The 21,985-nt window shown below is 39.0% G+C and overlaps 1 protein-coding gene and 1 long non-coding RNA gene across 2 annotated transcripts in view; both read right to left on the reverse strand.

Annotated features, from left to right (window-relative positions):
* The window catches only part of LOC106960988 (ryanodine receptor 2-like), a 106,812-nt gene that overhangs the window by 16,161 nt on the left and 68,666 nt on the right, over positions 1-21,985 (reverse strand). Inside the window, exons 55-74 of the mRNA XM_015054422.1 lie at positions 21,858-21,909; positions 21,689-21,736; positions 21,484-21,583; positions 20,523-20,602; positions 18,284-18,360; positions 18,043-18,116; positions 15,051-15,068; positions 9,380-9,460; positions 8,500-8,588; positions 7,958-8,086; positions 7,551-7,655; positions 7,236-7,317; positions 6,729-6,887; positions 6,430-6,584; positions 4,859-5,074; positions 4,488-4,760; positions 2,774-2,980; positions 2,382-2,687; positions 525-595; positions 261-411 (exon numbers count right to left, since the gene is read on the reverse strand). Of these exons, the coding sequence (XP_014909908.1) occupies positions 261-411; positions 525-595; positions 2,382-2,687; positions 2,774-2,980; positions 4,488-4,760; positions 4,859-5,074; positions 6,430-6,584; positions 6,729-6,887; positions 7,236-7,317; positions 7,551-7,655; positions 7,958-8,086; positions 8,500-8,588; positions 9,380-9,460; positions 15,051-15,068; positions 18,043-18,116; positions 18,284-18,360; positions 20,523-20,602; positions 21,484-21,583; positions 21,689-21,736; positions 21,858-21,909 (2,473 nt within the window). The remainder of the gene's footprint in view (positions 1-260; positions 412-524; positions 596-2,381; positions 2,688-2,773; positions 2,981-4,487; positions 4,761-4,858; positions 5,075-6,429; positions 6,585-6,728; positions 6,888-7,235; positions 7,318-7,550; positions 7,656-7,957; positions 8,087-8,499; positions 8,589-9,379; positions 9,461-15,050; positions 15,069-18,042; positions 18,117-18,283; positions 18,361-20,522; positions 20,603-21,483; positions 21,584-21,688; positions 21,737-21,857; positions 21,910-21,985) is intronic.
* On the reverse strand, positions 11,234-15,044 carry LOC106960989 (uncharacterized). The gene is made up of 2 exons (XR_001427691.1): positions 13,100-15,044; positions 11,234-13,069 (listed from the first exon to the last, which is right to left on the reverse strand). It is a non-coding gene; the product is annotated as an uncharacterized LOC106960989 (long non-coding RNA).

A 21,985-nucleotide genomic window follows, 5' to 3' on the forward strand; every position in this document is an offset into this window, starting at 1 on the left:
TATGGGACAGGACAGTATGGGACAGGACAGGACAGTATGGGACAGGACAGTATGGGACAGGACAGTATGGGACAGGACAGTATGGGACAGGACAGTATGGGACGGGACAGGACAGTATGGGACAGGACAGTATGGGACAGGACAGGACAGTATGGGACAGGACAGTATGGGACAGGACAGGATGGGACAGGACAGGACAGTATGGGACAGGACAGTATGGGACAGGACAGTATGGGACAGGACAGAAGTGTTGGTCATACCAGCAGTTTCCTCTGGTAGGCCAGGATTTTCTTCAGGACAGCCGACTCCTGCAGATCTGGTTCATCAGACTTTGAGTTGTGATGTTTTCTCACTTTTGATTTCATCTTCTCATTCTTCACTTGTTTCTCTTGCTTCACCACATGTTCCTCTCTACAATCATGAAACAGTGCTTGAGGCTTTGTGCTGTTTGTCCATATTCGTCTATTTCTCTCGTTTTTGCCCCCCAAAAGTTGTTCTTATGACGACAATAAAAACTTTCTTACTCTGACATTTTTTCAGGTTCAACTTCAGCTTCTGGTATTTCTTCCTTCTTTTCAGAGGAACCACTCTTTGACTAAAGCAGAAGACATGATTAGAAAATATGCATAGTTGTTGTTATTCAGCATGAGTCTCAGTCATACAGGGTCTTACAAAAGTGTTCACACCCCTTTATGGTTTCCTACATTTGCCATGTTGAATCCACAGCATGTTCGGTCCAACAAAAATATCTCAGTGATTTTATTAAACAAAAACTGGAAATGTGTGATTAAGTTCTAGAAAAAAATCCCAAACTTTGAGTGTCTCTCAGAGCTCTGTTCAGTCCATCATGTTTTACATGGTGATAAGCCCACAGTGGCTCTGGAGGAGCTGCAGTGAACCATGGCTCAGGTGGCACAATTGCACAAATCAGGCTTTTATAAAATAGTGGAAGAATGAAACAATGAAAGGTAAAGTCTGGTTTGCCTGTTGCCTTTAGAAAATAAGGTCAGACAAGAGCAAAATAAAACTTTTTACCATACCTACAAAATGCTACAGTTGAACCTGAAATTATTCATACCCCAGGCAGATTTAGATATGAAGTTATCTTTTAATTTGACCAACATGTTTCCTCTGACCAGAGGAGATATTAAAGTTTCAGAGTAACAGGGAACCTGATGGCTCAGGTTCCCTGTTACCTATTGTGTAAGGTAACAAGGAACCGGTATTCTCTGGCAGGTTCTGACTGGAATCTGCTAGAGAATCTATGGAAGGAGCTAAAGATTAGGGTGATGGACAGGAAGCCATCACTTTAAACTGTCGGGTCAAAATACCTGAGGAAAAATGGGAAAAACTGGTCAGAAATTGTAAGCAGGGTTTGATCGCTACAAGTCCAACAAAGGTTTTTCCCCTGATTATTTTGAAGGATTTAAGTAGATCATTTTGAAATAAATAAATAAATGAAAGAACATAAATTAACTTAATTTCTCAGGGCAGTAACTCTGAATGTGCAGGTAGAGCTTCAATGGAAAGATTCATATTCGACCATTCCTGCATTCTAATGATATAGACAGAATAATCTCTGAATGCCTCCAAAAAAGTCTTACAACTGGAACCACAGTGACAATTGATTCTACAAAGCCTGCTGAATACAGGTGCCTTTTCAGATTGTCAGATTCCAATTGGAAAAAAGATGCATAATTTTCCTTTTCTGATTACACTTCTACCTCAGCACTAATATTTTCTTTATTTTACATTATCCCAGGCTTTCAGAGGAGCATTAGCCTCATTGTTTTCACTCTGTCACTACTAAAGTAATGCATGAGGTTCCTGGAGCACCATTTTGATTTTATGGATGCTGAACAAAAAAAGTGCAGTGAGATTTACACTACTACGGTTTGTGGTTTTAATGTGAAAGAATATTTGAAAGGGAAACAACAAAAAAACCCACACACACACTGAGATGATAATGACATGGTTAAAGTGATTATAGTTCCACACCTAGACTAAACGGATCATTTATACTCCATATTTCAGACTCCTTTAGCTTTATGGTGACAAATACATTAAAATATGGGAAAGACAGCAGTGGTTCTAGCAATTCAGCCATTATAAAAATATAAAATACAGTTTATATGAGCAAAGACAGCAAGAGATAATAAGTCGGTTACAAATGACATAATGGATACATCTTTTAAATTATTCTAGACAAAGAGTGATAAATGAAGACTCAATTTGGAGTATTGGATTTAGTTCTGAAGGTTTAGATGCTGAACTAGAAACATGAACTGATTGATACCTGAGCTTAGAACAAGTTCAGGGTGATTCCTGCACAGATGACTATATGCAATGAATAAACCCAAAGTAGAAAATGTTTCATTCACCTGATGTCTTTGTTTGAGTTCTGGCTGTGGAGCAGGGGGCGGCGCTGAGGGGGGCACTGGGGAGTTGAGGAGCTCTGTGAGGGTAGCGTTGGGGTTATGGGGGGTGATTTTGTACTGTCCCCCCTCTCTTCTCAAGTCAAGACCAAAAATGTCAGACAGCAGCTCAGTTTCACTGGTATTAACTGCTAGATCAGCCAGGTCCTCCTTCGGGGAGCTGCGCTCAGACAGCCTCTTCTCTCTCTCGTCTCCTTCACCGCGGACCTCGTCCTGGGTGGGATCAGGCATGGTGGCCAGCAGTTCTGACACCTATGGATGGAGAAACTTTAGCTCTTTATGAATAGCTGATGCAGAATCTAAATAGTTCTTTCTTCAACCATTTTTAAATAAATAACCTTGACAGCTTTGGCTCCCTCTACTAAATTCCCTCCCATGAAGGTATTGTAGAAGATTCTGCAAAATCCTCGAGCCACACTGAAGGTCACATGGAGGAGACCCAGCAGCACTGACCAGTAGAAAGACACCAGAGTGGTCACCAGGTCTTTCAGTGTCATGTTCTTGATCTTCTTCATTTGTTTCTTTAGGCTCTTCATTGACAGCACCTGAAGAAAGAACAAAGCCAAAGCTCAGGTCACTGGACACTCTGCTGCACATCACTGTGCCCCTCGAGGTGGACTCTGATCTGAACCTTCAGAGCCACATGAAGACCGTTACAAAGCCAGCCTTCTTTCACCTGAAGATCATTTCTGGGATTAGAGAACTAACGTCTAAACAAGATCTAGAGAAACTCATCCATGAGTTTATCTAGTCGCATTGATTACTGCAACAGTGTCTTCACTGTCTGTTCTGCATTCAGAAACAAAACTAAACATGGAGAAGCAGCCTTCAGCTTCTATACACCATAAATCTGGAGCAAACTTCCAGAAAACTGCAGAACAGCTGAAACACTGAGTTCCTCTAGACCAGTGCTTCTCAGTTCCAGTCCTCAGGCCCCCTGCTCTGTATGTTTTAGATGTGCCTCTATTCCAGAAAAGCTGATCCAAATGATCTGCAGCCATTAAGTACTGCAGAAGCCTGTTAATCACTCACAGTTTCAATCCAGGTATGTGGCAGAAGGGGAACACCTAAAACAGGAGGGCCTGAGGACCAGAATTGAGAAACCCTGCTCTACACTGAAAGTCAATCTGGTTAGAATTGCTTTTGAACCATAATAAATGGAACATTGACCAACATTTGATGTGTATTGATGATTTTGATGATGACACTGAACAAAATGCTATGTTTATTAATTGCTTCATAATTCAATATCATATTATGTTTTTGTCATGTAAGGCATCTGCTCCATCTTCCAGCAGACAGACAACACTGCTGCCACCATCTCAGGTTTAATTTACATGTTTTGTCCAGGTAAAGATTAGAATATTTGGTAACACTTTATTTGAAGGGGGTTGAATAAGACTGTCATGACACTGTCATAAACATGACATAACACCTGTCATGAACATGAATAAGCCTTCATGAATAGTTATGACTGTTGTCATAAAGCGTCATTCGGTAAATTATGACACTTTTAATACAAAGTTGACATTATTCAAAATGTCTTTGTTATGACAACTTGACATTAACCAAGAAATCATTACTGTTTAAACTTTACCTTTAATAACATAAAGTTACCTCATTTTTAAAGTGCAATCAGTGATACTTTTATAACAAATTTATATCAGTAATGATTTCTTGGTTAATGTCAAGTTGTCATAACTTCAACTTTGTATTAAAAGTGTCATAATTTACCGAATGACGCTTTATGACAAGAGTCATAAATATTCATGAAGGCTTATTCATGTTCATGACAGGTGTTATGTCATGTTTATGAAAGTGTCATGTCAGTCTTATTCACCCCCCTTCAAATAAAGTGTTACCGAATATTTTTTTTAAATTTGTGATGTATAAAAATATTTACATAAGACTGCATTTTTTTCATTACAAAGACTTCATATGTGGAAAGCTTGGAAGACAGTGAATCAATATATATTTGCATATTTTGAAAAACATGCAAGTTTTTCAAAATATACAAGTTAAATCGGCAGTGAAGGAAATGCGTGCTCCCACCTTTATGAGCAACATGACGTTATAACGAAGGGCGATTAAAGCCAAGCGCACAGTAGACATAGAGAAGAAGCCCATGTCAGGGTTTTCCTCGTCACATTTCTCTCGCTCACTCTCCTCTTTCACAGCTGAGCGCTCGCCAGCATCGGACATCTGCGCTGCTAGCTGCATTTCAAAGATGGTGTCCTCACAGAAATTCACAAACAGCTCCATCTTCTCTTTCTCTCCACCTTCATTCACCACATCGAAGATGAACTGGCGTTTTGATTCTTTAACCTGCACACACAGGAGGGATGTTTGGAGAAAGTTTCAGGGTTAACAGACAGATCTATGATCTATCATCTGAAGTGATGGATTGTTAAAAGCATTTTCACCTGAGGTTTCTCCCACTGTGTCCGACTGGACTCACTGATTTCAAAGTAAACCCGCTCAATGCGCTTGGCGCTGCCCATGATCTCGATCCGGCCCAGATATGGCTGGAAGTAGTTGAGGACGCTCTCGGCCAGCTCCAGGAAGGTCTGCAGGCGGGTGTCATGAGGCATGTGCTCGGACAGATTTGTCAACAAAACTGCCACATTGAAGCCAATGTCCTGAGTAACAAAGTGAAGAGTAAATATGAAATTAAACCTTTATTGCCTTTAAGGATGTTAGGCATAATGGATCATGATGGAACCAAAAGAATGAACTTAACTTACAAGTTTGAGAAAACTAAATGATCCAACCTTTGTTATTTAAATAATCCTTGGGTGTGTGATGTCTGGCTGAACTCTACACATACACCATCCTGGTGAAAACCAGCTCCTTGTTCTACGCTATTTGTTTCACCTAGAGGGTCTGAGCTCTCAGCTGTTGAGAAACGATTTCTTCCTGCAGTCCTAGACTCTGTTGAAGTTTGAAATTTTACCCAGTAGCTAACGTTTGTCTATGACATATGTAATGCGCCAGTTCTATGGAATTTACTGGAAATTACCTGCACTGTGATCAATCATCACAGACTGAACAGCTTCTTCCTCCGCTGCCATTGCTGAAACTAACTACAGGTACACTGCAATTCTAAAACGGAGGAGAAACTCAACATCATCGTTCACAACTTCTCCTTCTGTCCGCTGATCAACCTGGCAGAAAGTCTAGCTCCATAAATCCAAGTCAATGGGAGAAATCCCAGATGGAACACTGAGGTGAGATCGAGTGGAATGTGTAGGCAAATGACAGATTAGGCAAAAATGGTTGTTAAGGTTTTTGTTTTTGCCCTTGGGGTTCTTATTGATATTTTGATTCGTTATTTCAATAGCTGATTGATTTGCACATTGTTTTTCCAAATATCTTCTCTTTGAATTGAATTCAGCTCCATCCATCCATCTGTCTGGAGGCTAGTGGTCATAGGGTTAGGGGTGGAGTACACCCTGACAGGTCTCCACTCCATCACAGGCCAACACAGAGTTAATGGGTGCATGAACAAGTCCAATACTTAGACAGAATAATCAACAGTCAATTTTAAGACTGTGGGAAAGAGCTGGAGCACCCAGAGGGAACCAGCATGGGGGACATGCAAAGTCCATGCAGAAAGACCTGGAATTCAAACCCAGGACGTCGGCAACAATGCAACCTTCAATTCAAATCAGTTTATTTGTATAGCAGCAAATCACATCATCTCAAGCCACTTTATAAAAAAAAACAAAGAAAAAAAAAAGAAATGTCTTGTTTGTTCCCTGAGCTTACAATAATTCTGTCAACTGTAAATGTGTTGGAAAATCTTTTCTTTGAACCAACTTAAAAAACAAACAAACAATTATTCTAATTTGAATAGTTTTTCTCAAGCTATAATTCTGATATGACTTTCAGTCAAATCAGAACTGTAGCCTGAGCAAAACTAATAAGATTAGCTGCAACAAATTAGAGTATGCATTTTGTCAGTGTACATTCAGTGCTCTGTGTTCTGACTCACCTTAGCAGGTTCATGAAAACGCATCACAAACTCCTCATAGTCCAGAAGTTCATTCTCATCAGTCTCAGCACAGGAGAGGAGGAAGTCCGTTTCAGACTGGGTGTAGTGTTTGTGGCTCTCCATGGCTTTATGGAAGTCCCTTTTGGAGATGACACCTGTAGGTTCATACACGAACCAACAAATCACAAACTATTTCCACCATGCAAAACACTCCATATGCAAAAAATGTCAATGCAGCACATTTCTCATTAGGGCTATTAATAACTTGTTAAACCCAAAAAGTGTTCAGAGCTTTTTGCCTTTTCCATCGGGGTCATACTCCTTGAAACCATCAGAGGAGGTCAGGTCTTTCAGTTTCAGGAACATGTCAAAGAACTTGAGGATCATCTCCACGTTGTTGGACGATTCCACCAACATATCAACCATTTGTTTGCCAATTGTCCCATTTACTACATTACCTGAGGGGGTAACAGTGAATATTTGTTAGACAGGATTTAACAACCATTGTAGACACAGCTTACCTGAAAACAACTAATGTATGCATCTGGTGTTTCTATCTATAATATAGATCTAGACTAAAGACCCTCCTGTTTAGCTTTTGAAACATCATACATATGAAACATTAACTGACATTCTGACAGTGGCACTTGACAAAATGTAATGGTCCAATTGCTGACTGTGTGTTCTATGACTTTGTACTTTTGTGTTTTTACGTTGACCTGCCTTGCTGCTGAAATGTGTTATACAAATAAATTTAATTGATCAATCTACAATAAGTCATACATTTGCTATGAACATAAATATACCTTCCAGCATAGACAGCAACATAACCACCATGTCTTTCTGCAGATCCATCAGTTCTTTTAGTAACTCAATCTGACTGGAGTCCTGAGAGGAAAGAGAAGGAAACACGTTTGATCAGTCTGGAACCCAGTATTTACCCATTTATACTAGGCTAATTAAAAGAAGGTACAAATTGTCTTTCAAATGCTTAATTTCACACATGCATAGCAAAGAAATGCAGACTTTCAATCTACTCAATCAACTAATAACAAACCAAAACACAAAATGGGTGACTTTATGAGACCTGTCAGTTTCTACCCAAGTTGTTTCCCACTAACCTGAGATAATTTCATCTGCATGTGAGCAAAGACATGCAGGAAGCCAACCACAGCATCCCACAAGCGACTGTGTGCCAGACTCTGCTGGTTGCCTGTGCACGGTCCCTACAAAAACAAACTCAGTCAGTTTCACTGTACAGGGCGATGTGTCACCCTGTACACACAATGATGTAAAACTATTTTTTCAAACAAGAAAACATTAAATGACACTGCATAACGTGAGGGGAAGATAAGAAGCCATTCATTAGGAGTACATGTACCGCAACATACAGGAGAAGTTCATGTTTGGATCTGATTAAGGGAAGACTGGTCGTCCGCCTCGTGGGACTTGTTAGTAGCTATTTTTAAAATATAGGGATTTTTATTAGAAATGAAGCTCTTTGTTTATTTCTGCTGAATTCTCTTACCTGGATGTACTCTGTAAGCGTGTTGAACACCTGTTTGGCCACATTGATTGCCTTGGAGAAATTCCTCTGGCCCTGCTCATCAATAACATCCTTCCCAGAATAATACCAGTAAAAGTCACTGATAGACTCCTGAGGAGCAAGGATGGGAAATTAAAGTTTTTTCAGTAAAATTACAAGCTTGGAATTTTACTGAATAAGCGACCAACCAAATGCAAATTATAGATTAGTTCATTATGAAGGATAAGTCCTTCTATGCCATGTCTACATTATTCAGCAGCTTATTTTTGGAGTCTTCAGCCAAAAAATAATTTATTTTTGTCATTCTGTTACTAACTGATGAACTTGTTCCAAAATATTTTTTCCACTCAAATTAACTGCTTTGTATGAAACTGGCTAGTTAGGATTGTTTGTTGGCAAAATATGAAGGATGTCACAGTGTCCATATAACCAACAGAGTGTTTTTTCAAGCTTCTATAAGGAAATGTGCCTCAGAGTAAAATTGGATTTTTGTCATATTGCAGCTGTGAAGAGAAAAAACTAACCTGAACTCTGAGTAAGTAGTCAACAGTAGAGATAATGATGTTGACGGTTGTATTGTTCCCAGTTTGTGTCCTCAAGTAGTTCTGGAAATCTGAAACAAGATGAAGCAAAAACAAGAATATATAAAGTTGAAAGGGAAAAAGCAGAACAAGATGTTTCATAAGCTTCAGACAGAGTCCATTAAAGACTTTCACCCCCTTGGATGTTTTACATTTTATTGCTTTTACAAATCACCGGCTTCAGAGAGCATTTTTTCTCCAACCAGACAATGAGCCGAAACATCCACCTGAAGATGCACACAGATGGTCTGAAGACACCAAGGTGGATGTTCAAAAGTGGCCCAGTCAAAGACCAGAACACCTTAGAGAGCTGGAACAGTTTAGCAAGAATAATGGAGGAAAACTGCAACATTCAGAAGAGCAGCCTGACTGAGGCCAAACCACACACACTCCCTGTGGACAGAGGTGGAGATGAAAATACCAAATACTGACTTGAAGGGGGTGAATATTTATACATTCACTTTATGTAAATTATTTTTATTTAATTGTCATCATTTTGTAGAAACATAGATTTCACTTTAAGTTTTTTTTTATTCTTTTGCAAATTGTTTTGTCAAAAAAAAGCCAAGTGATCGTGATTGATTTATAAAAAAAAAAAAAAAGGGGTGAAACATCCAAGAGGGTGAATACTTTTTACATAAGAATCATTTGATTTATAGATCAGATTTATCTTCCTCCCTTCTAAGCTAGAAAAAAAAGACCTAGTTTTAACAGAACAGACCACTTTATATCACTTGTATATAAGTCAGAGCCATGGAGCTTAATTCACAGCCTGCTTCACGTTTCTCTATAAATTAAGAACCAATAGGAGAGAGCTTAGTACCCGAGTTGTGTCCTTCGCAAAGCAGCTGCAGGAAGCGGAAAAGGTCACAGGTGAACTCATCATCCTGCATGACCTTCTCACCTGGCCAAAGAGAAGAAACAAACGCACACGCGCACACACACCCACACACACAGACACGCACACATGCAGGCACACATAAGCACAATCACAGACATGTGTATGCACAAACATTTCAACAACACAAGCAGGAGCAAACATAAAAGCACACACACATTCATATATACAGACACAGAAATCAGAGAAAGGACAACAGGAGCAGACAACATGTGAGAAACAACAGGACAGACAGGAAGATGGAGAGTGAAGATATGTTAAAAGAGAGATGCTAATGTAAGGATATCACCAGTGCTTTCTTTACTACAGTGTCAATGATACACGTTTCTTATCTAACACAAACACACAGACACACTGTTGGATTAAAGGTGGGCAGCCAAGCACTTGGCACAAAACTCAAGTGTAGTCTATATAGTGCAGCATTTTACAGTCAGAATGGGACTTTGGCTGGTTTTATCATTTGGTTGAAAGAGTTTGAAGTTCACTGCTTGTAGATTCTGTAAACCACTGAGGAAAATGAAGCTGGCTACTCTGACTGTGTAAAAATACTGCTCTAAACCATGAAATGGGCAAAGAAAGGGTGAAAGACCAAAGACCATGTGATAAAACAAAACATGAACAGAAACATTAACAGAACACATCCATACAAAGTGACCAGAAACAGAACTGGCCTAGAGGAGAGATTCAGTCTGGAACAGGACTGAAAGTGTTCTCTGGCAAACGAGCAGATTCCACTTCTTTATGCATAGAGCAGTCCTACCAGGATGTCACGTGATGTATGTTGGGGCTGGAAGGGGGAGGGCTGTGGATGGAGGCTATAGATTACACCTTGAATTCCTTAAGGCTTTGAAAAAAAGTGTTATTAATCAAATATGGGCCTTTTGGAAAACATGGGTAGCTGTCTCAGATGAACAACATAGATAAATGTTTACTCACATTTCTCCTGCTGGCACTAGACACACACACATTTGTTAAGGTTGTATTTACCCAGCATGCCCTGCACTGTAGTCCACTTCCTGCTTTTGGGGTGGTCTCCAGCCTGCTTAGCGTTCACATATGCATTCCAACTGGACCCAAATTTACTACAACTGAACTGAGTCCTAGGTTTGTAGGCGAACCAGAGTTCAGTTTTTGGTCTGCATCAGAGTTTGAATACATTCACACCTCCCAAACGAACTGGACCTTCTGGACAGACAGAATGGTGGTGGACTAAAGCAGACCAAACAGGACTGGTGTGAATGCAACCTCAGTCAGAGTAAATATAGTTCCAGACAGAACTTTTGTCTGAACAGAACCTACAAAGCTCAGTTAGGTGAAACACTGTGTGGACTACAATATTCACCAGAACAATATGAGAGTGATGAGGTCACACAAAGGACGATGCAGGTATTACTGCAGCAGCTGCTTCTATAGGTTGCTCATTCATCTCATATATAATGGTGGTGTACAGACAAAATGGGGTCTTTACTGGGGAATGTGCAGTCTCTGACCTATACCTATACTGGTTTTGGAGACGGGGAAAATGGCAATGCAGAATTGAGGTCACCCTCCATCATGATCCCTATAAGATTTCTTACCATCACACTCCTGTCCCTGGATGATCATCCAGGGTTAGGGTTGGTGATCACCAGAGAGACGTGGACCAGAGATCAACACAATGTGATGAGTTGTGAGGATGCCAGGCTGCTTGCTGCAAGTGGTGACAAATACCCTGCATTGGCCAATTATGGTTGAATGTGGGCATGTAGAGGCAGGACCTTATGCATGTCCATATTACAACTGTTATATGTATTATTAATCTCACTGTTGAGCAGCACTCGTTATGGATTGGTGGGGGCGGGGGGGCATCCTGGACAGACTGGGAGTTGCAGTGGGTCAAATTTAAGCCTCTTCATAGTCAGATTAGTACAGACATTTGCTTTGAATTGACTGGTATTCAACCTGGGTAAATTATATAGACTTAAAGAAGATTCAAATTGTTTTAATTTGTGTGTTATTTATTAAATTGGTCTGAAGCACTTGGTGAGAATATTTTGTACTTTCGGTCTTATTCCAAACAACATTAAACCAGATGGAGAATTTGCATTGTTCACAGAGTAAAATGATTTACTTTATTCTTTAAAAAAGGACTTATTTCACAGGTGCTTTAAAAGTATGTGTTTAAAAGTGCCATACACCAACAACTAAAAATATTTTTTTTTCTATAACTTAAGCAATCTAAACATATACACAACATATTACATTAAACTTTTTTTAATCAGTCATTATCTAATCAGGAAAAATCTTGAGCAAAGCTTAAAAAGAAATGGAAAAGAAGTGCATGTGGTCAGAATAGGTTTTTTTTTTTCAGAAAACAAACTTTCAAATGAATCATTTCACAAACAAACAGCAAATACAGACTACAGCAAACAGCTTAACCATCAAAAACAACAAAGAAGAAGTAGAAAAGCCAGAGTCCAGTCTCCTCTTGGAAACAGTGTGGCCACAATCGGCCACTCTGAGGTCCCCATAAGAGATGGGGAGGAAGAAACATTTGACTTCTTAAAATGGATGAAAGGTGGCAGATGATAGATGAGAAGGGCTGCAACTACTGACTTTGGTTTAGAGTTGATAAAATAAAATGTAAACATTTTACAGCCCCTAAATTAGATAAAACACATTTTATTGTGTAGAGCATTTTGGGCTGTCCTAACACTTTTCAGTCCGGAATGGCTCATTTTGTCAACCTATTAACAGCAATGATTAGAAGATATGTAGGTTCCTGTGAAGCACAAAGCTGCAAAGCTCAATAGTAGCAAAATCTACACCCTCTTAAAAGCCTTTGAGTGGACATCAACTCATCCATCTACTGTACGAAGGCAAAGTATTTACTTACATACACTAGATTCCCAAAAGTATTTGCTCACCCATCTAAATGACCACATTCAATGTTCCAATCACTTCCATGGCCACAGGTGTATAAACTGAAACATCTCAGCATACAGACTGTTTTTACAAACATTTGTGAAAGAATGGCTCGCTCTCAGGAGCTCAGTGAATTCCAGTGTGGAACTGACAGGATGCCACCCAACAAATCCAGTGGTGAAATTTCCTCGCTCCTAAATGTTCCACAGTCAACTGTCAGATGTATTCTAAGAAAATGGAAGTGTTTGGGAACAACGGCAACTTAGACACAAAGTGGAAGGGAACATAAACTGATGGAGCAATACAAGCGTCGAATGATGTGGTGCAAAGAACGTCGTCGCTGGACTCTAGAGCAGTGGAGACGTGTTCTCCATCTGGCAATCTGATGGACAAGTCTGGGTTTGGAGGTTGCCAAGACAACGGTACTTGTCTGACTGCATTGTACCAAGTGTAAAGTTTGGTGGAGGGAAGATTATGGTGTGGGCTTGTTTTTCAACAACTGGGCTTGGCTCCTTAGTTCCAGTGAAAGGAACTCTGAATGCTTCAACACACCAAGACATTTTGGACATTTCCATGATCCCAACTGTGTGGGAACAGTTTGGAGTTGACCCCTTAACAATACTGTGTGCCAGAGCACAAAGTAAGGTCCATAAAGACATGGATGGAGAGTCTGGTGTGGATGAGCCTGACTGGACTGCACAGAGTCCTGACCTCTGTCGGGATGAGGTCTGTCGGGTTGACCTCAACCTGATAGAACACCTTTAGGATTAATTCGAGTGGAGACTGAGTCAGGCCTTCTCATCCAACATCACTATGTGACCTCACAAATGTGCTTCTGGAAGAATGGTCAAAAATCCCCTTAAACACACTCCTTGAGAACAGCCTTCACAGAAGAGATGAAGTTGTTCTAGCTGCATAGGTGAACAAACGTCATATTGAACTCTATGGATTAGGAAAGGGATGTGACTTAAGCTCAGATGTGAGTCAAGGCAGATGAGCAAATAGGTTTGGCAAGATAGTGCATATTTCTGCCTTTTTTTGTATCTTTTATGCTTGAGATAAAATCCAGTTTTTAAATAATGATTTCATTCATCAAAAGAAAAAAAAAGCTATCCAAAGCAACCTTGACCTGTGGAAAAAAAATAATTGTTCGCTACTCTTAACAACTGCAAACAGGTTTCTGTAACTCCAATTTGCAAAAAATTTACTTATTCACAGATTTTGTCGTAGAGCATTTCTAAAATATTCTAAAGAAAATGCGACTCCAGAAGCTGAAATACCTAGGCTAAATTTAAGTTCGGATTTGACTATGACACTCCAAAACATGCACTTTATTTGAACCAATCAAAGGTGAACTTCCTGCTGTGCTTTGCTTCATCCTTCTGTTGTATAACCAAAGTGTACTTTAGGTGAAGGTCAAGAACTGATTAGTTGACATTCTCTTTCACATTTTTGGATGAATTTCCCAAAGCAGCTCCCCATCACTCATCCTCTGATGGAGGCCATATTTGCCACATCTCAGTCATCAACACTGGCCTCACCTGAGGCCTGCAGAGCTTTAGATGTTTTGTTCTTTGTTACCTCATGAAAATGCCATTGTTGTAGTATAGGAGTAGTTTTAGTGACTGGCCAAATCACCACAAAGCTTTGGAAATGGGGTAATATAATATCAATGAGTCTTTTTCCGACAGAGACACCATGTGTTCTTAATAATTTTTTTAGTCCAACTCATGTTGCTTGACAGGTTCTCTTGAGGTGATTTCTGGATTGTGCAGATCTGGCAGTAAGCAAGTCTGAAACATCTAAGTGCAACAAAACAAGCAATCTGTACAGGGGCAAATATTTTTACTGCACTGTCGTTTGCAAATCTAAATTATTTTTAAAACCCTATAAAAACAGAAAAGAGTTATACACTGAAAAAAACGGATGTTTCTGTTTGCTCTTATTTATGCTGTCTAGCACTAAGGGTATGTTGTTGCTATGAGAGATTTTTTGATAAAAAATGTTTTTAACATTCAGAGTGATGCATTCGGCAAAAGAGAAACATCCCTCAAACACTCGTGTAGCTGAAGAACATCAGGATGTGAATATTGGTGGCACCGTAAACTGCAGCTTTAACTAATCTGTGATGGACGTTTAAACTTGCTCTGATGTTTCATTGCAGCCCAAGTGAGTGAGTCAGAAAATGACTGAGAGGCTGAGAACACAAAGGGACTGTTCACTTCACAACAAACAACAGCACAATAACCATCTTCCTTACTAAGACAAAACAACCAACTGATTCAAGGTTGACTGGAGGACTGAGAGGAAGGAGGTGGTGAATGTGGGTGGGACAGGTTCAGTACTCGTATTAGTTGTTTTCAAAATGTGCCAGATACTGTGCAGATCCTGAGGGGGCTATGGCGAGATGCCAACACTTCCACCATTTGTTCCATGTCCAGATTTGAAAATTTTATTGAAAAATTAGTTGTTTATAGCCGTTTAAAAAAAGCAAGAGTAAAACCAGCCCAGGAGTAAACTGTGAGGGACTAACAACAGAGGGATTGGGATGGTGACAGTCAGGCAAAAAGTAACTGGAAACACAGATGTCTGCACTCAGGACCTGGACAGAACTGACACAACCAAACCAGCCAGGGTGAAGGAGAGAGAAAGACCAATCAACACACAAGAAAATGGCAGAAGGCATAATTACCACGCTCATGAGTGATGACTGAGGTAGGGAGGAAAGTGCAGTAAACAAAAATGAGAAAAGGAAAACAGAGGGAAAAAAGAGAGAGAAAGAAAGTAAGACACAAATAAAGAAACAAAGATTACATATAGGGAAAAGAACTTTGAAAAACTGCGTGTTTTTGTTTGGTCAATTAAAAATATGCAAAGCATGAGAGTTCAAATAAAAAAAAACATGGTTCCTGTTTTATTTAGGATCTCTTGGAAAGCATCCTTGATTACACCCTTGGTTAATGGTAGGTTATTCATTTGAAATGGTTTGTGAGTTGAATTTATAACCAGCAACAGTGGATATCTGTCTGCTCTTACTGTGTAATGGGGCAGCAATGTTAAAAGCAAAGTTAGTTCCAGTAAACCGTGGGTTCTTTGTCTAAAAAGATAAAACTGCAAGGACTTTTCAAAAATCCTTTAAACACTGTGAAATCCACCTTTAAAAAGGTTATACACATCAAGGACTGTCTCATGGCATCTAACAGTGTAAATTAGGAAATTAAGAATAAATACAGAATACTGCAAAAAGGCAGCAAGATAGATGAGAAAAAACTTGGTGATCTTCCCCCACAGATAAAAAATTCATAAAAATCAACTTTTAATTTATTCTAAAACTGAATAAATGTTCCACTATTAATTCCCCTACTGCTAATAATTGTACTAAACTTGTAAAAAAAAAAAAAAAAAAAAAACACCCAACAACAATGTTTACAACACACACATATAAATCGATACACGTGACAGGACTTGATTAGAAAATGCTTAGAAGTGTTTGTAAAAAGGCCAACATGGTGTCAGCATCATTCCTGCCGCTGGCACCACTGCATATGAAGGACTCTTATTATGACCGTCAGGTGTCTTCTGACTGCTAGTAATATAATAAACCTCATAGGATCTAAAGATAAGGATGAGAGCAACAAGGCCTTATAAAAAAGACCTTGATCTCATCACACAAGATGGTTGGTTGAGATGTAAAAAGGTTGAAAGCAAATATAAAAAGAAAACGTCTTGGTTAAATCAAAATAATCCCAAATCTCAATCTGCTAGGGGGACGAACACTTTCAGGCCTAACTCTGTTTAGGCAGATAAGAATCAGTGTGACAGCAGCTGCTGAGTCCTTGATTTTTAGTAAAAAAGGAATCCAGGCTGTTCTGGATGGAAACACATCAAACAGTTGGCAGTAAGATTTCTATCATGTTAAAACTCCGGTCTCACATATTGTCATAGAAACAATCATAGAAACAATCATGCAGCCAGTGCTGCTTTTGCATTACAGGATTAGTTACATAAAAGTCTGATTGTCTTCTGGCCAAAGTGGGAAATGGTCCAAAACAATCATCATCCCATTTGAAACACCTGCTGCAAAATGAAAAATTCTAAAAAATAAAAATAAAAAATCCAGAAAATTTAATGAAAAAGAATTTTAATTGAAACTATTTTTAATCTTGCATTTTTCACATTGCTTTATCTTTTTACCAGATAGCTCCTCTGTCCTAATGTGGCCAAAATGTCCTGTGTTTGTAGGTCACTGCAACCTAAACCTCTGTACCTAACCATCATTAAATAACAATTAGAGTTTTTCTGATGTTGTCGGCCCCACTCTGCCCAGCTTTAACAAGAAAGCTGACTTTCAAGGTGAAGATGCTTTAAGGTATTTATTTACTGCAAGTTAGAAAATTCCTGGTCAAAACTTTGTAATACAAACCCACTTCCTTAAAATGGAAGTACTGCAAAAACTATAAATTATCTGGAGTTATAAAATTAAAGTAATGCAACCCTTCTCCAAAAACAAAAACAAAACAAACAAAAAAATGAAATAAAGATTAACTGAACTGCCACACAATAATGAGTATGTGCACTGAATTTAATTCACTTTAAACTCTTTTCCAATCTTTGTCTAAGTTATACAACACCAGCCTGAAAGCAGATGAAAGGTTTAACAGAAACATTAAAACAGGAATTAAAACATGAGAAAATGGTTTGGGATTGGCAAAGCACTGATGCAGATGGAGTTCTACATTCAGTGGGAATGTCAGTCAGTTAAGTTCCACCCAAATGCAGAAAGAAGCTTAAGACACAGAGAAATAAATGGAAAACTTACAGCTGAATACATAAAACAAATGTATGTTAGGAATTCAGATTGATTCTTACAAACAAAAGTGAAAGAACTGTTCTGATGTTTCTGCTGTAGATTCTTTACTGAAATGATTCATTTTAATTCAAAATAATCTGATGAGCACAATGACAAAATGGACATATGAACAATTAATCGTGTTCATGCTGTTAGAATAGAAAACATTTTTCCTATTTCTAGGAACTTCTATGTGAAAACACTATGTAGAAGTAAAACTATAGTTGCTTCACTTTTATAACGTGACTAAAACTGGAAAATCATAAAAATAGATTCTTGTTGCTTGTTTATGTAAGGGGGAAAGATATTGCTGTGCTTCATAAAGCAGTGTTACAAATTCTTAGTACAACATCCATGATGTGTGTGGTTCATGTGCTTAAAATGATTAGAATTGTGATATTTATGTTTAATAATATCCTTGATACAATAGGCAATTCTTAAGGTTTATCCAGACAATTCTACATGATAAAGATATTAACATAGTCATTCATTAGTCCAAAAGCAGCAGAAGGCTTAAAAGAATAATGATGTAATAAATTCATCACATTTATCAAATTCAAAAATAAGGTAGTTTGACAAGGAAAATAAATTTATAAACTGCATAGGAAAGTGATATCAATGAATATGTTCATCTGCATCATGGCATCAAGGTGGTGAATACAGGAAAACACGTCAGGCTGTGTCTTATGGGAAGGGCTAACAGACAGGAAGTTTCATATCAGAATTCAATAATCATTCAATTTATTCCCCAGATGGGGCTAATGATTGACAAAAAAAAGAAAAGACTGTAAAGATGTTGGTTTATAACCCCAAACAGTCACACAGGAGTGCTTACCTGATCCCTCCTCTGTCACCATGCCCAGCCCCTCTGCTTTGTTCTGCCTCTCAAATGCATTCAGATCCAGAACACTAAAAGAACGGAACAGACCTGTGAGCCCCATGTCTCCTGCAGGGCTCCATACATTCTCAGCCAAAAAACATGTTTTCAAACCATTTGGGTCTATTACCAGAGAAGTGTTGCCATAAAAACACAATAAATCATCAAGTCTTCAATGAGAAAGAAGTTGCACACTTGCCTGCAGGACTGCATTAGACCAGCCAGACTTTGGAAGAAACCCACATCCTTCTTATCCTTTAGATAATCCAACATTTTCTGTCAAAGAAAAGCTCTGTTAGATCTCAGAAAATCTTACAACTAAAACAGACAGATGTTGGACACAGTCACAAAAATATGAAGCAGACCCTCTCTTACTGGGCCTTTTCAGATGCAGTATAACCAATTTAAATAATTGATTTTGATATAAATTTTACACATTTCAAGTTTCTGTTTGTGTTGTACAGACATGAATAGAGGCAGAAAGGCAGCAGTCTGAATATAGAATAAAGGGCAGGTCTACCTGCCAGTAGTTAATTAACTCTTAATTAACTATTTAATTAACTACCTGCAGTGGCAGTGGCCAAATTATTATTATTATTATTATTATTATTATTATTATTTTATTTATTCATTTTTATTAAAGTTTATTTGATAGGGACAGACACACATCGACATAGACAAACTGAATAAAACATCATCCCATGTTTGCATCATGGTGCAATAGCAACAGCTAATTCGCAGCACTTGTCCCTAGATGGGCTTTTAAAAAGTAATTCTAAAAATTGAAGTGATTTCCTGGGTTAGGGTTATTTCCTGAACACAGAAAAAGGAGGAGACTAGAAATCGGTTCAAGCTGACTGGTGGTGTTGGGTTTCCTTTGGCGGTGCTCTGACAATTTTAAAAAGAATGACATTTTTTCAATTCCCAAATTAGATATGGCTCCAATTAACGATAATTTCGATCTCAAAACGACAAAGAGGCAAAGATGAATACATTTTTAGTGACTATACTGAAAAAAAAAACAGACAACCCTCTTCTTAAGTCCACACCTGGATCTCACAATCATCTCGAGCTAAACCATATCATAGTTTCATGCAACATCAGTGGGATTTACTCATTTCTGTACACACTGACCAGATTACTGTTAGCAAGACGAGCTCAAAGCAATGTAAGTCTCCTGATTGGTGCTAATCTAGCCCCTATGGAAAACAAGCACTTCCCTGAGAGTTTTTGTTTAGTGAGGCGATACTTGCTAAAAAAAAAGTTGACATCTTGTCTCCCTAATCCTAGAGAGGGTTGGGAAAAATGACTCTTCATAATAAGTCAGACAATATTTAGTAACAGGAAGGAAACAAATGGGAACATTTCAGTGCCGTTTCTGTCATGCTACTGGAGAATCTGATTCTAGGTAAGGGACAGATAAGGATACATTAACATGTTTATCTTTCTGACTTGTTTACAGTGGACCGTCGCCTATTTGTTGTTCAATATTTTCAGATTCATTTTTAACAGATTCTTTGAAACCTAACTCCAAATTATTTGCAGATACCTAGTGCAACACCATTTGGTTGACATTTGCAAAGGAGACAATCCAGGTCACAGGTGTCAAACTCCAGTCCTCAAGGGCCGCTGTCCTGCAGTTTTTAGATGGGCCACAGGTACAAAACACTGGAATGAAATGGCCTAATTACCTCCTTTTTGTGTAGATATGTTCTCCAGAGCCCTGCTAATGATCTAATTATTCTATTCAGGTGTGGTGCAGCAGAGGCACATCTAAAAGTGGCAGGACAGCGGCCCTTGAGAACCGGAGTTTGACACCCCGGATCTAGGTAAACAATTCATTTTCCTTGGTGCTGATTTGCTGTATCACCAAAAGTGAAGATAAGAAAGACCATGGATGTTAGCTTCCACGGTTGTGAAGAGACCATTTCCGGGATGTGTATGGTGTTTGAACTAATAAAATGGCAGGTATAAGTGTTTTTAGATGTTTTAAGATTCTTCTCAAGTATGTCAGCTGTTTGAAGGCAGTTGGGAACTTCAACCCCCACAAATCCAGGAATCATTTTATATATATTTTATCTCTGTCTTCTTAAACCCTCAGTTGGTTGTGGGAGATGACCGCTTGTACTGAGGCAGGTTCTGGTTCTGCTGGGGTTTTCTTCTTGTTAAAGGGGAGTTTTTCCTGCCCACTGTCTCTACATGCATGCATGGTATTGCTGTAAAAAGTCAGCCATGAAAAGCAAGTGATTGTCGCTACATGCTGGTCCAGGAGGAGTGAATGCTGCAAGTCAATGACTCAATGCAATCTGCTAGATTTCCTTAGATAGAAACTTTTTAAACTACTTTGAATAATCAATTGAGCATACTGTACTGATTGATAACTAGGATCAAATGGAATGTATATATGCATAGGTTGGAAACTACACATGAGTAGTTACCTGCTGTACAGTTGAGTTTCCTCCATTGAGAATGGCTATACCCAGCTTCAGAGTGGATGCAACCATAGGGCCCATAACACCTAGATCCCATACAAAACATGGCCATTAGCTTGCTTACACTTATTTTCCATCAGGAATTATTTCACTATAGTAAATGAGTAGAGTAAAAGCCACGTGGTTCTCACAAAGTCAATTATGACTAAATATTTCTAAATACAGTATGTATGTAATATGTAAAAGAGGATGAAAGAGGAAAAACAAGGGTTTTCTGCCCCGTTTTATATGAGTATTTCTCATTCAGGGCCCAAAAATACAGAGAAGCATATTTCAATCCATCCATCCATCCATCCATCTTCCAACACACTTATTACCATGTCGTGACAGTTTATGAGACAGATAATCAATGAAAAGATTGCTCTCCTCCATCTCCTCCCTGTGCTGCCATCACTGTCTTAAGAATGCACCACTCCTGACCAAAAACAGCCAATCAGAGCCAAGAGGCGGGTCTTAGCGCTATCAGTCAAACTAATTTACTTGTTGTGTGATGTATGTCCTATTGGCAGAGAAAAAAAAACTCACCGCCACAGGAAAACCTTTTATCCACTGTCATCAGTGACCATGCTAATTAGCCTGAGCATTCACGACAGGTTATGCTGGTAGCATTGTAGCACAGAGCAAGAGGGAAGAGGAAGGATGAGCAGCACTACATGAGACTGTGACTGACAGTGCTAAGACCCGCCTCCTGGGTTAAGGCAGAGAGCTCAATTTTTTTTCACAGATTACCATGTCATACCATCCCGTCATGACATGGTGACGGTACAATCACAATCTTTTATTATTTTTCCAGTATTCAGACAGTTCCATGAGTGTTTTAATCACTGGTAGTCTGGAAAGGGCAGCTTGTCTCTCTTATGGTTATTCTCACTTACCGTTATTTGGGGGCCTTCTATGTGAAGCTCACCTTTGCTGGCGCTGATGGTTTGAAGGACCATCTCTGCAGCTCCACGGTCGTGCAGTCGGGCCTGCTGATACAGCAACTTTTGCTTCTCCATCTCCTTCTCCTATTTCATTCAAGCAGGACAGTTTTCTGGTGAGAGCTAGAATATTCAAATGTTCCTGAATTATCCAAGGACAGTGAAGGGCACAATTAGTGAGTAATCACCTACTTCAAAGCTTTTAACTTCTCCTTCTTCATCCTCCTCATCATGACAACTCTGGGAGAAGGGAGTGTTATAGAGACAGGTGACACAGTCCAAGTTAAAGTACCGATATAAAATTTCTCATAAGAGAACCAAAATCAAGTGTGGATTCAGGATTACAGCTTCTGTCAGATACCTTAGCCATGATGTCAGCATACGCCATGTAAAGGTTATCTTCATCCAGCTTACTGCAACATATAACACACACACACACGGACACACACAGAAAATAGAATGATTTCACTGAGAAAACAGACCAGTGAA

This window comes from Poecilia latipinna, unplaced genomic scaffold (assembly GCF_001443285.1).
Source record: "Poecilia latipinna isolate Pla-1442-1.1 unplaced genomic scaffold, P_latipinna-1.0 Scaffold1251, whole genome shotgun sequence".
Classification (NCBI taxonomy): Eukaryota; Metazoa; Chordata; class Actinopteri; order Cyprinodontiformes; family Poeciliidae; genus Poecilia; species Poecilia latipinna.